The following is a 10,238-nucleotide window of genomic DNA, read 5'->3' as shown; positions in this document are numbered from 1 at the left end:
TTTCATAAACAATCTTTTCTTTTTTTTTTTTTTTTTCGTTTTTCTCCTTCACATTTCTGAGAGCCTCTTTTATTATTATTATTATTATTGTTATTATTTATATATTTACAGCCATGTCCTCAAACATCCTTCTCTTTCTTTTTTTCTTTTTTTTTCGTTTATTATTTTGCGGGTTCAGGGTGTCACAGCTTCTATAATGTATACCCATCGCCGTTGTCTCTCTCCCCTCCCTTCCCCATGCCATTTTCACCTCCGAAGAAGTGTCCGAGCATTGAGATGTTTAAGCACAAATGCCTGTTGAAAGGACATCTCACGCCAATACCTGTAGCGATCACTTGCTGAGAAGTGCCCGCTTTCGAGGTCCATCTTTAGGAGTACTTCGTTGGAGTCCGTCTTGAGGGCGCGCAGTTTGGAAGCCCACTTCGCCGGCTCCCAGTAGGCCACACGGGGGTCATGAAGACCGGCTTGGATCATGAGATGCGGGTAGTCCTGCGCGCGTACATTGTCCACTGGACTATAGCTATTCATATAGTCAAAGAACTTGTATTCATTTGGGTTACCCCACTCCTCCCACTCACCTGTTGTGAGAGGAATACTCGGATCACACATCGTCGTCATGACATCTACAAACGGCACACCCGCCAGCGCAACACGGAAGAGATCGGGTCGCATGTTTAACACGGCACCAATTAACAATCCTCCCGCACTACGCCCTTCACATGCTAATTGTGAGGGTGTTGTTAGTCCAATTTCGATAAGATACTCCGCACATGCGATAAAGTCTGAAAATGTATTTCGTTTTGTGAGGTACTTTGCACCTACCTCGTACCACGCCCGGCCCATCTCCCCTCCACCTCGGACGTGTGCAATGACATAAATTACGCCACGATCCAAATATGGTAGGTATTTAACACTGAACTCCGGCTCCACACAGGCACCATACGAGCCATATGCATACAAAACTGTTGGGTGTGGCTTACTCATGTCGAGACTGACATCATGCACAATGGAAAGTGGAATCTTCGTCCGGTCTGGTGCCGTAGCAAACAGACGCCGGCAAGTGTAATTTTTCGCGTCAAAATTACCAAGCACTTCACGAACCTTAACGATCGTGCGAGTTCCATTTACGACATGCAGGTCAAACCAAGTTGTGGGGGTTGACATGGAAGTGTAGCTGACGCGCAGCGTCTCCGTGTCGTACATTTTCATGTGTGAAAAAACAGGAAAGGCGGTAAAGACGGGTTCGTCAAACGATACCTCCTGCACAAAGGCACCACTACGAAACAACCCATCAGAACCCACGGGCATCGCCCAAACACGTGTTATTCCCCCACGTCGACCGGAAAGGACAACAAACTTTGCAAATACACCAATTTCCCCAATGAACACATCCTCACTGTGCGGTACAATAACGTTTTCCCAATCCGAAGGGGTGTTACGTGTGGCCGACACCACCTTGCCGTTCATGCAATTGTCCTTGTTTGTTAGAATTAACAAAGTTTCCGTGCCATGAAGCTCCACATCGTAGCGCACACCCCTTTCACGCGGTCGAACCATTTCCAACGTTGTGTGACCGTTGCCTTTGCGTAGATCCAACAGATGCGACTCCGTCGTCTCGAACGACCCCGAGCCGATAATCAAGGTGTTACCATCTCCTGAAATCGCCATGGCGGTACTGAAGAGCAGATCATTCTCCGTGTATAAGCAGACATCCTCCGACTGTGGACGTCCAATAATGTGTCGCCAAATTTTATAATTCCGTTCTGCCGCGTCTTTTGTGATGTAGAAGAAACATGATGCATTTGGACCCCATAAAATCTGGCCATTGGTCCCTTCCACCACGTCGGTCACCGCATTATCCGTAAAACGGATGGTATACATTTCATTTCCAACGTAGTCAACAGAGTACGCCACAAGATTGTGATCTGGTGGCGCCGGTTTCACCTCATGCACCATACAAAATGATTTCCCCTCTGCCAGTTTGTTCTCGTCCAGTATCACCTGTTCATCTTCACTTTTTCCAGGCGTCATTCCCAACGGGACACGGCAGTGAATTTTGTATGACAGGCCTTCCACCTCCCGCGTGTAGTACGTGTAGCCATCGTACCGGTACGGTGCGGAAATGTCCGTCTCCTTTATGTGTGAGATGTACTCTTTAAAAATTGTCTCGGAAAAGTCTTTAATATCCGCCGTGCGCTCTTCAAAGTATGCCTGTTCTAGCTTTAGATGTGCAATGACCTCTGGATTCTTGCGTGAGTCATCCCTTAGCCAAAAGAGTGGATCATTTCGACGACGAGGCGGATTCATTGCATTATTCCCGCGATTCTCCCCTTCAACATAACCAAACACCACCTCGTGATCCTTAGGTGCGGCAATGGGACCAGACTTCATTGAACTCACGGTAGCAGTGAGAGTCTTTCTTTTATTTTATTTTATTTTATTTTATTTTATTGCGTGTGTAGGATTCCTTGCTTTCTTTTCCTTTCTCTGATAATATACTCGTACGAGAGGTGTCAGGATTTTTCTTTTTTTTTTGGGAGCGGGGGCGGGGCGGGGGGGACAGAGAATATAAGAAGGAGGAAGGAAAGGGGAAGGACAACATGCTTAACTGCATTAGGGAAACAAATACATCGAGAAGGAACACACACACACACACACACACACACATATGCACGCATACAGAAGGAGAGAGAAAACGCTGGTAATGGTGATTATTCTGCACATTCATCGCAGGGGGTCTCAAGAGAAGAGAATGAAAATGAAAAACAAAAAACGTAAAAAAAAGAAGACGCAAAATACATTTCGTTGCAGGCACACACACACACACAGAGAGAGAGAGAGAGAGAGAGAGAGAGAGAAAATACGGACACACCCATATATTATCAGAAAGAGAATAATATATAAATATACATGCATACATATATATATTTATTTACAGAAATAAAATTCTGTTTCTTTACTACCACCATCACTATCACCATATATATATATATATATATATATTCATTTCTACTTAATTCTTACGACGTGTTACATGATCGTATATTGTAACTTGTACATAATCTGAAGTTTGAATAACGGTACGATTGCTATTATCTCCTGGTGTCGGTGCTTTAGGGTCAACATTAATTGTCTTTCTATCCCGCTTATGTTTCATAAGAAGTCCCATTTCATTATCCGCAAGTACTTGAAAGGTAAAACTGTTGTTGTAAAAAAGAGTATGTGTTTTCCAGTTATAATAACTCAAATCTGTTCGTTTTGGTGTAAGTTTCTTGCGTTTTGTAAAGTATTCTGTAAAGTCTTCTGTTTTTAATCGATGACCGTAGTCAATGTACGCCGATACCTCCTGCCCTCGCACAATATCACGGAGGAAAATGATGGTCGATAATTTTCCATTCCGTACAAGTTCTTCACGCTTCGCCAATGCACTAAGCAACGGGGCATCATCTAACTTTTTCCCCGCACTGCAGATGACATCCACCGTCTCTTCGCGCCTTGACGGTCCCTCCAGGGCGAGTTGACATGCCGCCTCAAACTCCTCACGGCTGAGGAAGTCTTTGCCCTTGTAGCCAAGCTCCACAATTTGCCGGGCGGCGTCCTGGTTGCCGAGGTAGAAGAGATCCTCCGGCGTCACCTGCTGGTCGAGGTACTCCTCGTATGAGCCAAAGTCTAACACGTTGCGGTTGAAAAGATCATTATCGGCCTGCGCCGCGAGACTCATGTCTGTATCACCGCGTCACTCCCCCGCTGCCAACGACAGACATCGAGAAGAAAGGGGAAAAAAAAGAAAAAAAAAAAGAGAGAGTCAAATGTTACGCCAAAAATCCACATCGACCCCTCTTCAGAAGACAGAAAAACAACAACAACAAAAACAACGGCATAAATAATGTTACCCATACACCCATCTCAATATACACTGACAGAAGGAACAATATGGTTTTTATTGATGTATGTATGTGTGGGCGTACGTGTCCTCCTTTGCTTCTTGTAGTTGTTTAGCAATTGGCATGCCTTGGCTCAATCGGAGCCCATGCACGCCGCAAAGTTTCCCGAGCCAAGAGAAGTTCCGCAAGAAGGGCTCGCGCCTTCTGTGCTGGAATGCAGAGCGTGAAATGACCATGCGGCATCCGCCATGCAACCCCAACCTCCATTAGGGGTTTGCTCTCGGTGGAGTCCGATGTTGACGATGACGGTGGTTGTGATGGCAATTGCCTTGCGTAAATTTGCATGTCGTACAAATGACCAGCCACACCTTCTTCTTTCTTCCCCTGTTGTCGTTGTTCTTGTTGCTGCTGCTGCTGCTTCGGCAAGGCGTCACAGGCACCAAAGCTTGCCTCATGTACAAGATGACGACAGGCAGATGTCTCTCCATCGAGTGAACCAAAACACCCAAAGGAGACACGTGGGGTTTGTCGCAGGAGTGCGCTTGCTAGTTCCATGCGGTGGGTGCGTACGGGGGACACAACAGCCGCCGCCGACTCTTCACTCAGCCCAAGGATGCCAAGTTCCCGTACCGCATCGTTCTCCGAGACGTCATACTTCACAATGTTGAGCACGACGGTGTGTATGGCTGTTAGGGCCTGCGCCACACGTGCAACGCCAATCTCCATCATCTCCCGCTGTGAAAAGAAAAGTTTGTTTTGTACATCCAATACACCGAGCCCATCGGAATCCGTTTCCCTCGCATCCTCATGCGTCGTGAGCAACAGAATGGTGACCGCATGGTCTGACATCTTTGCCGCGGCCACAGGTTCAACGGCAGCCACCACAGCCAAACGTGCAAGCACACTGTCTGGGCAGTCCATGCCGCCAAAGAGCCTAAGCTTCATCGTACCGTCCGTGGCACACCTCAGCCACGCAAGCAAATGTATGCTCACGTAAGGCTCCTTCCACCACATACACAGATACACAGAAAAAACAACAACAACAACAACATGAGAAGATGTAAAAAATAATGTGAAGAGAAGCATCCAATTGGCAGGCAGTCTTTATATATATATATATATTAATGCAAGAGAAGCAAAGCTTCCGAACAATTGCTCCCTGATCCATCAAAACAGTGAAACACGCACATAAAAAAATCACACAGCAAGAAAAAACACAAAAACTACAACAACAACAACAAAAAACAAACAAATCGGCGCTTACGCACCACCATCCACCCGCCGTCTTTTCTCCCCAACTTATGTGCCGCGTCATTGGAAATTCGGCGCAAAAAACGTCCGTGCCGCCGTTATAAACTGCAAAAATAACGCCCCGACGCACATCCCAAATGCCACGCGACCCACACACACCGCCTGCCCCGCCTGCGTCTCGCCGGTGTCATTGGCACCACTGCGCGTCATCCCTTCCGTCTTGTTGCCCGACTGTAGGCGGAATTCAAGGACCACCGCAGCAACACCCGTCGCGAGCGCCACGCACAGGGAAAGAAGAGTTGTCAACAACAAAGCCGGCACCACCACCAAAGGCAACGCCCTTTTCACTGACGCCAGGGACCGCATTAACCCCGCCAGAGCGGCCGCAAACGACGATGCGCACAAAATGGCGGTCATGGCAGGCATCCACGGCAATGAAAAGGGTATAATAGATTTGGCCACTTCTGACGGTATATTCGTGAACATCAACCCAAAGAGCGACACCGCCGCCAATGACGTCAACAGACCAAACTCGCAAAGACGTACAAAAGACCCAAAACGAGGCAAAAGACATAACGGCAGTGCGACAATAACGGTGAACAACAAAAAATACGCAAGGAACGAAGGGCTGGTAAACGCAAACAGCTTCGATGAAAACAGTGACTCAAACTCAATGATAAGAAACAAAACCGCCAAAAGGCAGCCACATGCTATGCAACGAAGCAAAAAACAAACTTCTACACGGCGCAGTGTGGCAAACATGGTCCCTGCGTCAATCGCAGAGTGAGAAATACGTGTCGTCCCTTGACAATCGGTGGGTGGTGGTGGTGGCAGCAGACAGATGGCAAGCGCAAAAATGGGCCCCACACATGTCAGGTAAACAAAGCCACGTAATACTTCAAGTACTTCGCCCTCACTAAGACGTAAAGTAATTAAAAAAATGAATATTCCCGCCGCAATGCTCATTAACCAGAGATAAATTGTAACAAACATAAGAGAAATGGTGCCAAGGAAAGCCCCCATCTTTGCGCAATTGATAAACAGCATCATCATCACAGATAGCACAAACCCCACGGCATGTAATAACTGAGATATCATCATTAACTCAAAGCTACCGGACGTATAGCCACGCATAAGACAAATTCCACTTCCAACAGTTGTAATCGTCGCAGTAAAAAGTATAATAAACCGTATAGAGTTCCCACCATGAAAACAAAATACTATAAGTGGCATCAGGATGAAAATTGCAGCCGCGTCAACAAATAAAAGAGTGAGTTTCATCATATTTCGCCTCGTAACAGAGCCTTCAACGTTGGTAAGGAGATCCATACTGGCAAACAGACCACTTTGTGCCATAGATGGGAAAAAGATACCCATAGAAAGTATTAAAAAAAGGACCTGACGTGCCATTGCTCTAAAAAAATCCCGAAAATTTACATCCACTCTCAACAACCCTTTCATTTCCTTTTCAATTTCCACGGTAACATCGAAATCCGAATCATCAACGATTTTAAAGACGGGCAATTCATTTTCGTAAAGTACCCATGCGATGGTGCGGTCTTCTTCACCAGTTACAAAATTAAAAAATAAAGGGTTGCTTGAAACCTCCCGTGAGTTTACATGACCCAAATGACTATTGACGTCACCCTGCAAACCTTCCATCGTACCATATGAAGGCACCAAATGGAAGCGCCGGCTCAGGACTTGTTCACTTCCTTTTTTTTTTCCTTCTTCTTCTTCTTGTAGATCTTGCAGAGGTGATGTCACCTGCACGCCGCAGTTGGAGGCCGACATGGGCAACGCGGCGGTTTTCGCCAAAGGCACCTCCGTATCCTCTTGCTGTCTCCACAATCCACACGGCTTCATCGCCCGTGTTTCCGATTCCACGCTATGTACTCGTCGACTACTTGCACTCCATGAATTTACGGATCCACACACACTACTTAAAGGCGAACGTCCATAGAACGCCTTCATCATAGCGTGATGTTCCATGGAAGCATCGTTTTCAATAATACTGCGCAAAGCCGATTCTTCCCTAATGAGAATCATTCTCCCTGCCGTATTGTCGCTTTCCTCGTCTTCAGCGACTTGCTGTAATAAGTACTTTACCATCGCTAAGGTAGGAACAGATGAAGACGGCGTGCCTATTTCACTACAGTGAGTTGATGAAGAGATTGGGTTCTCAAGAAACTCAGATGCGATGAGAGTTTGAGGCGATAACAATTGAGGTTCCCTCTCCTTCAAACTTCCTGTGGGATCATTGAAGGGGATATTTGACTTCACTGGGGGTTGAGGTGGATTTGTCTGCTCCGTCCCTCGCCCCCTTCTTTTACTTCCTTTTCTTGGCATACTACGGCAACCACACCCCCTGGAAGCCTCTCTCTCTCTCTCTCTCTCTCTCTCTCTATAGATGTATGTGTATTTCTTTTACTGATACTTGGAATAGAAAATACTATAAAATCAGAATAATAAAACAACAAACAACAGGAAAAAAAACAAAACAAAACAAACAACAACAAAAAAAAACGTAGAATACACGTGCCCGTAACACACGGCGTGTAATAAAGCATGTGACACACACACACACACACAAACACACACATGTAGGAAAGCCGTATAGACATCAATCATATATGCTCCAATATTTCATCTTGTGCAGATACGCAACAGCAATAAATATATAAATAAATAAATAAATAAATAAATATATAAATAAGTAGGAAGAAATAAAAATAAAAATAAAAATAAAATAAAAAAAAGAAAAAGAGAAATTCATATAAAACTAGTGTCATGTATATATATATATATATATATATATAAATATTCCACAACGCTCCGAACATTGTTATTACGTGTACAAATCGTGTGTACTCTACATACATTTTCCATTGCATGCGTACGTGCCTGCAGGTATGTTATGTATGGAAAGACCAGCGGTTGACGTACGTCTAAAAAAAAAAAGACAAATACGTACAAAGACATAAACACACGGAAAGCAAAAAAAAAAAAAAAAAAAAAAAAAAAAGAAAGAAAGAAAGAAAGAAAAGGCAACCCCCCCAATTAAACTGCAAAAAACAAAAGGACAAACAGAAGAACACACATATATACACTAATAATAACAACAAAAACAACAAACACGACATGCTCACAGGTACATCATCAACAACAAAACGGCAAGCATTACAATGAAACACACACACACACACACAACACAAACTCGGATGCGTTACAATCCATGACTATTCACAGTGACGCACGCAGAATAAAAAAAGAAGGTGTGTGGGGTGGCGGTGGTGGGGGTGGTGGAAAAAAAAAGAAATGAAGGGAGCAAAACCTTGTATACATGCACGGCATTTCTCGCCCAAATTTTCTTCCTTCATTTATTCCCTCCCCTCCCCTCCACACAATTTCCAAGGACGTTCCGGTCAAAGGAAAAACAAAACAAACAAACATATAAAACCCAAATCCTTACAATATATAAATAAATTAAATGAAACACGTTTGAAAAGAAAAAGAATGCCTTTACATGTTAATTAGATAAGAGAGTACCGCTTATACATAAGTGTTACAATAACCGCTACCATCAGAACACCACTTGTTAGAGAGAATACTCCAGTTTCTATGGTATCTGTTAGAAAACCAGCATTCCTTAGACACTTTGCCGCTAAAAACGGAGAGTATTCGTGTAATGGACGTAAGAAAGTTTCCTCCCGTCCTTGCTGCAATGCATACAGCACCAACAAACCACGTCCTACAGAAGACAACTCCTCTGACAAACTGTCATGCTTCTCATGCAATTCCTCCAAAGCACGACGTCTCTTATCCTTATCTACTTCTCCATTCACAACGAATGACAAATTGGCGACACGATGAATTCCACTGCTGAGAGCATCAATTCGCGCCTGAATCAATCGCTCTCTCACACTCTGTCCAACCAGCATCGTTTTCATCTCACATACACGATGCCTAAGTTCCCGAATCAGCACCTCAAAATCCTCCTCTAAATTCAATGCAGCATCCTCATTCTCACCGTAACCAGCATGAATATCAATCAATTCCTGCAAACGACGCGTCGGCTCTGTATCCTTACAATCCTCCTCTAACTTCCTCAGCAATTCAGAAAATTCATGCAATTCCGCCTCAACACAACCAAATTCTAGTTGCACATGTCCCAACGCATCCCACCAGTCATCATTCCTACAATTCCCATTCCAATTCCAACCAAAAACAAAATTCCTCAGCGAACGCAAAGATTTAAAAACTCCCCACAAAAAAGCAACAAAATAACTATCTTTCGCATGATGAAAAGTGCACAACCCATCTTGAAACGACACCCCATATTCTCCTTCACCCAAACCACGCAACCTTCTCAAAAACACTACAAACATATCCGTTCCCGTCTTCAATCGTACACCAAGTGAAGGTTTCTCCATGCAAATCTCATTAACAGGACCATCAAAAATATTGAAAGCGTTACCACGCTCCTGTAGCTGGCGCTCCATGGCAGCCAATGCGTCAACACTCTCACTGGAGCGGCTCTCCAGCGCAGACTTTTCTCTGCCGTACTCCTCCAGTCTGTCCCTCAGCGCAGCCAGGGCATCATCACGCTCCTGTAGCTGGCGCTCCATGGCAGCCAAGGCGTCAACACTCTCACTGGAGCGGCTCTCCAGCGCAGACTTTTCTCTGCCGTACTCCTCCAGTCTGTCCCTCAGCGCAGCCAGGGCATCATCACGCTCCTGTAGCTGGCGCTCCATGGCAGCCAAGGCGTCAACACTCTCACTGGAGCGGCTCTCCAGCGCAGACTTTTCTCTGCCGTACTCCTCCAGCCTGTCCCTCAGCGCAGCCAGGGCATCATCACGCTCCTGTAGCTGGCGCTCCATGGCAGCCAAGGCGTCAACACTCTCACTGGAGCGGCTCTCCAGCGCAGACTTTTCTCTGCCGTACTCCTCCAGCCTGTCCCTCAGCGCAGCCAGGGCATCATCACGCTCCTGTAGCTGGCGCTCCATGGCAGCCAAGGCGTCAACACTCTCACTGGAGCGGCTCTCCAGCGCAGACTTTTCTCTGCCGTACTCCTCCAGCCTGTCCCTCAGCGCAGCCAGGGCA

General features: G+C 45.6%; 5 protein-coding genes across 5 annotated transcripts, besides 20 other annotated features; all 5 read right to left on the bottom strand.

The window, feature by feature from the left end:
• Nucleotides 1–3,347: a sequence feature (heterozygous, non-Esmeraldo-like haplotype).
• Nucleotides 15–43: a microsatellite.
• Nucleotides 70–98: a microsatellite.
• Tc00.1047053503995.50 (oligopeptidase B, putative) lies at nt 247–2,391 on the bottom strand (the record flags this gene model as incomplete). The annotated part of the gene is made up of 1 exon (XM_801244.1): nt 247–2,391. The coding sequence occupies one exon, from the start codon at nt 2,389–2,391 to the stop codon at nt 247–249; it is 2,145 nt and encodes a 714-aa protein (XP_806337.1).
• Nucleotides 2,417–2,452: a microsatellite.
• Nucleotides 2,641–2,681: a microsatellite.
• Nucleotides 2,828–2,858: a microsatellite.
• Nucleotides 2,897–2,943: a microsatellite.
• Nucleotides 2,980–3,003: a microsatellite.
• Nucleotides 3,014–3,721, bottom strand: Tc00.1047053503995.40 (hypothetical protein, conserved; the record flags this gene model as incomplete). The annotated part of the gene is made up of 1 exon (XM_801243.1): nt 3,014–3,721. One exon carries the CDS (start codon nt 3,719–3,721, stop codon nt 3,014–3,016), a length of 708 nt encoding a protein of 235 aa, XP_806336.1.
• Nucleotides 3,348–3,786: a sequence feature (areas merged during assembly that could not be assigned to a particular haplotype. This can correspond to areas where the two haplotypes were merged or to regions with more than two copies in the genome that were merged during assembly.).
• Nucleotides 3,787–4,152: a sequence feature (heterozygous, Esmeraldo-like haplotype).
• On the bottom strand, nt 3,996–4,970 carry Tc00.1047053503995.30 (uncharacterized protein; the record flags this gene model as incomplete). Its single annotated transcript, XM_801242.1, has 1 exon — nt 3,996–4,970. The coding sequence occupies one exon, from the start codon at nt 4,968–4,970 to the stop codon at nt 3,996–3,998; it is 975 nt and encodes a 324-aa protein (XP_806335.1).
• Nucleotides 4,153–4,361: a sequence feature (areas merged during assembly that could not be assigned to a particular haplotype. This can correspond to areas where the two haplotypes were merged or to regions with more than two copies in the genome that were merged during assembly.).
• Nucleotides 4,362–10,238: a sequence feature (heterozygous, non-Esmeraldo-like haplotype).
• Nucleotides 4,988–5,010: a sequence feature (AT_rich).
• Nucleotides 5,196–7,484, bottom strand: Tc00.1047053503995.20 (hypothetical protein, conserved; the record flags this gene model as incomplete). The annotated part of the gene is made up of 1 exon (XM_801241.1): nt 5,196–7,484. One exon carries the CDS (start codon nt 7,482–7,484, stop codon nt 5,196–5,198), a length of 2,289 nt encoding a protein of 762 aa, XP_806334.1.
• Nucleotides 7,512–7,541: a microsatellite.
• Nucleotides 7,603–7,662: a microsatellite.
• Nucleotides 7,709–7,737: a microsatellite.
• Nucleotides 7,807–7,854: a microsatellite.
• Nucleotides 7,860–7,891: a microsatellite.
• Nucleotides 7,926–7,959: a microsatellite.
• Nucleotides 8,133–8,181: a microsatellite.
• Nucleotides 8,669–10,238, bottom strand: Tc00.1047053503995.10 (hypothetical protein, conserved; the record flags this gene model as incomplete). Its single annotated transcript, XM_801240.1, has 1 exon — nt 8,669–10,238. A coding segment is annotated over one exon (1,570 nt), but the record flags the coding sequence as incomplete, so codon positions are not given.

The sequence above is a fragment of the Trypanosoma cruzi genome, genomic scaffold (assembly GCF_000209065.1).
Source record: "Trypanosoma cruzi strain CL Brener 1047053514057 genomic scaffold, whole genome shotgun sequence".
In the NCBI taxonomy this organism is placed as follows: domain Eukaryota; phylum Euglenozoa; class Kinetoplastea; order Trypanosomatida; family Trypanosomatidae; genus Trypanosoma; species Trypanosoma cruzi.
This window is presented reverse-complemented; position numbering and strand designations above follow the sequence as displayed.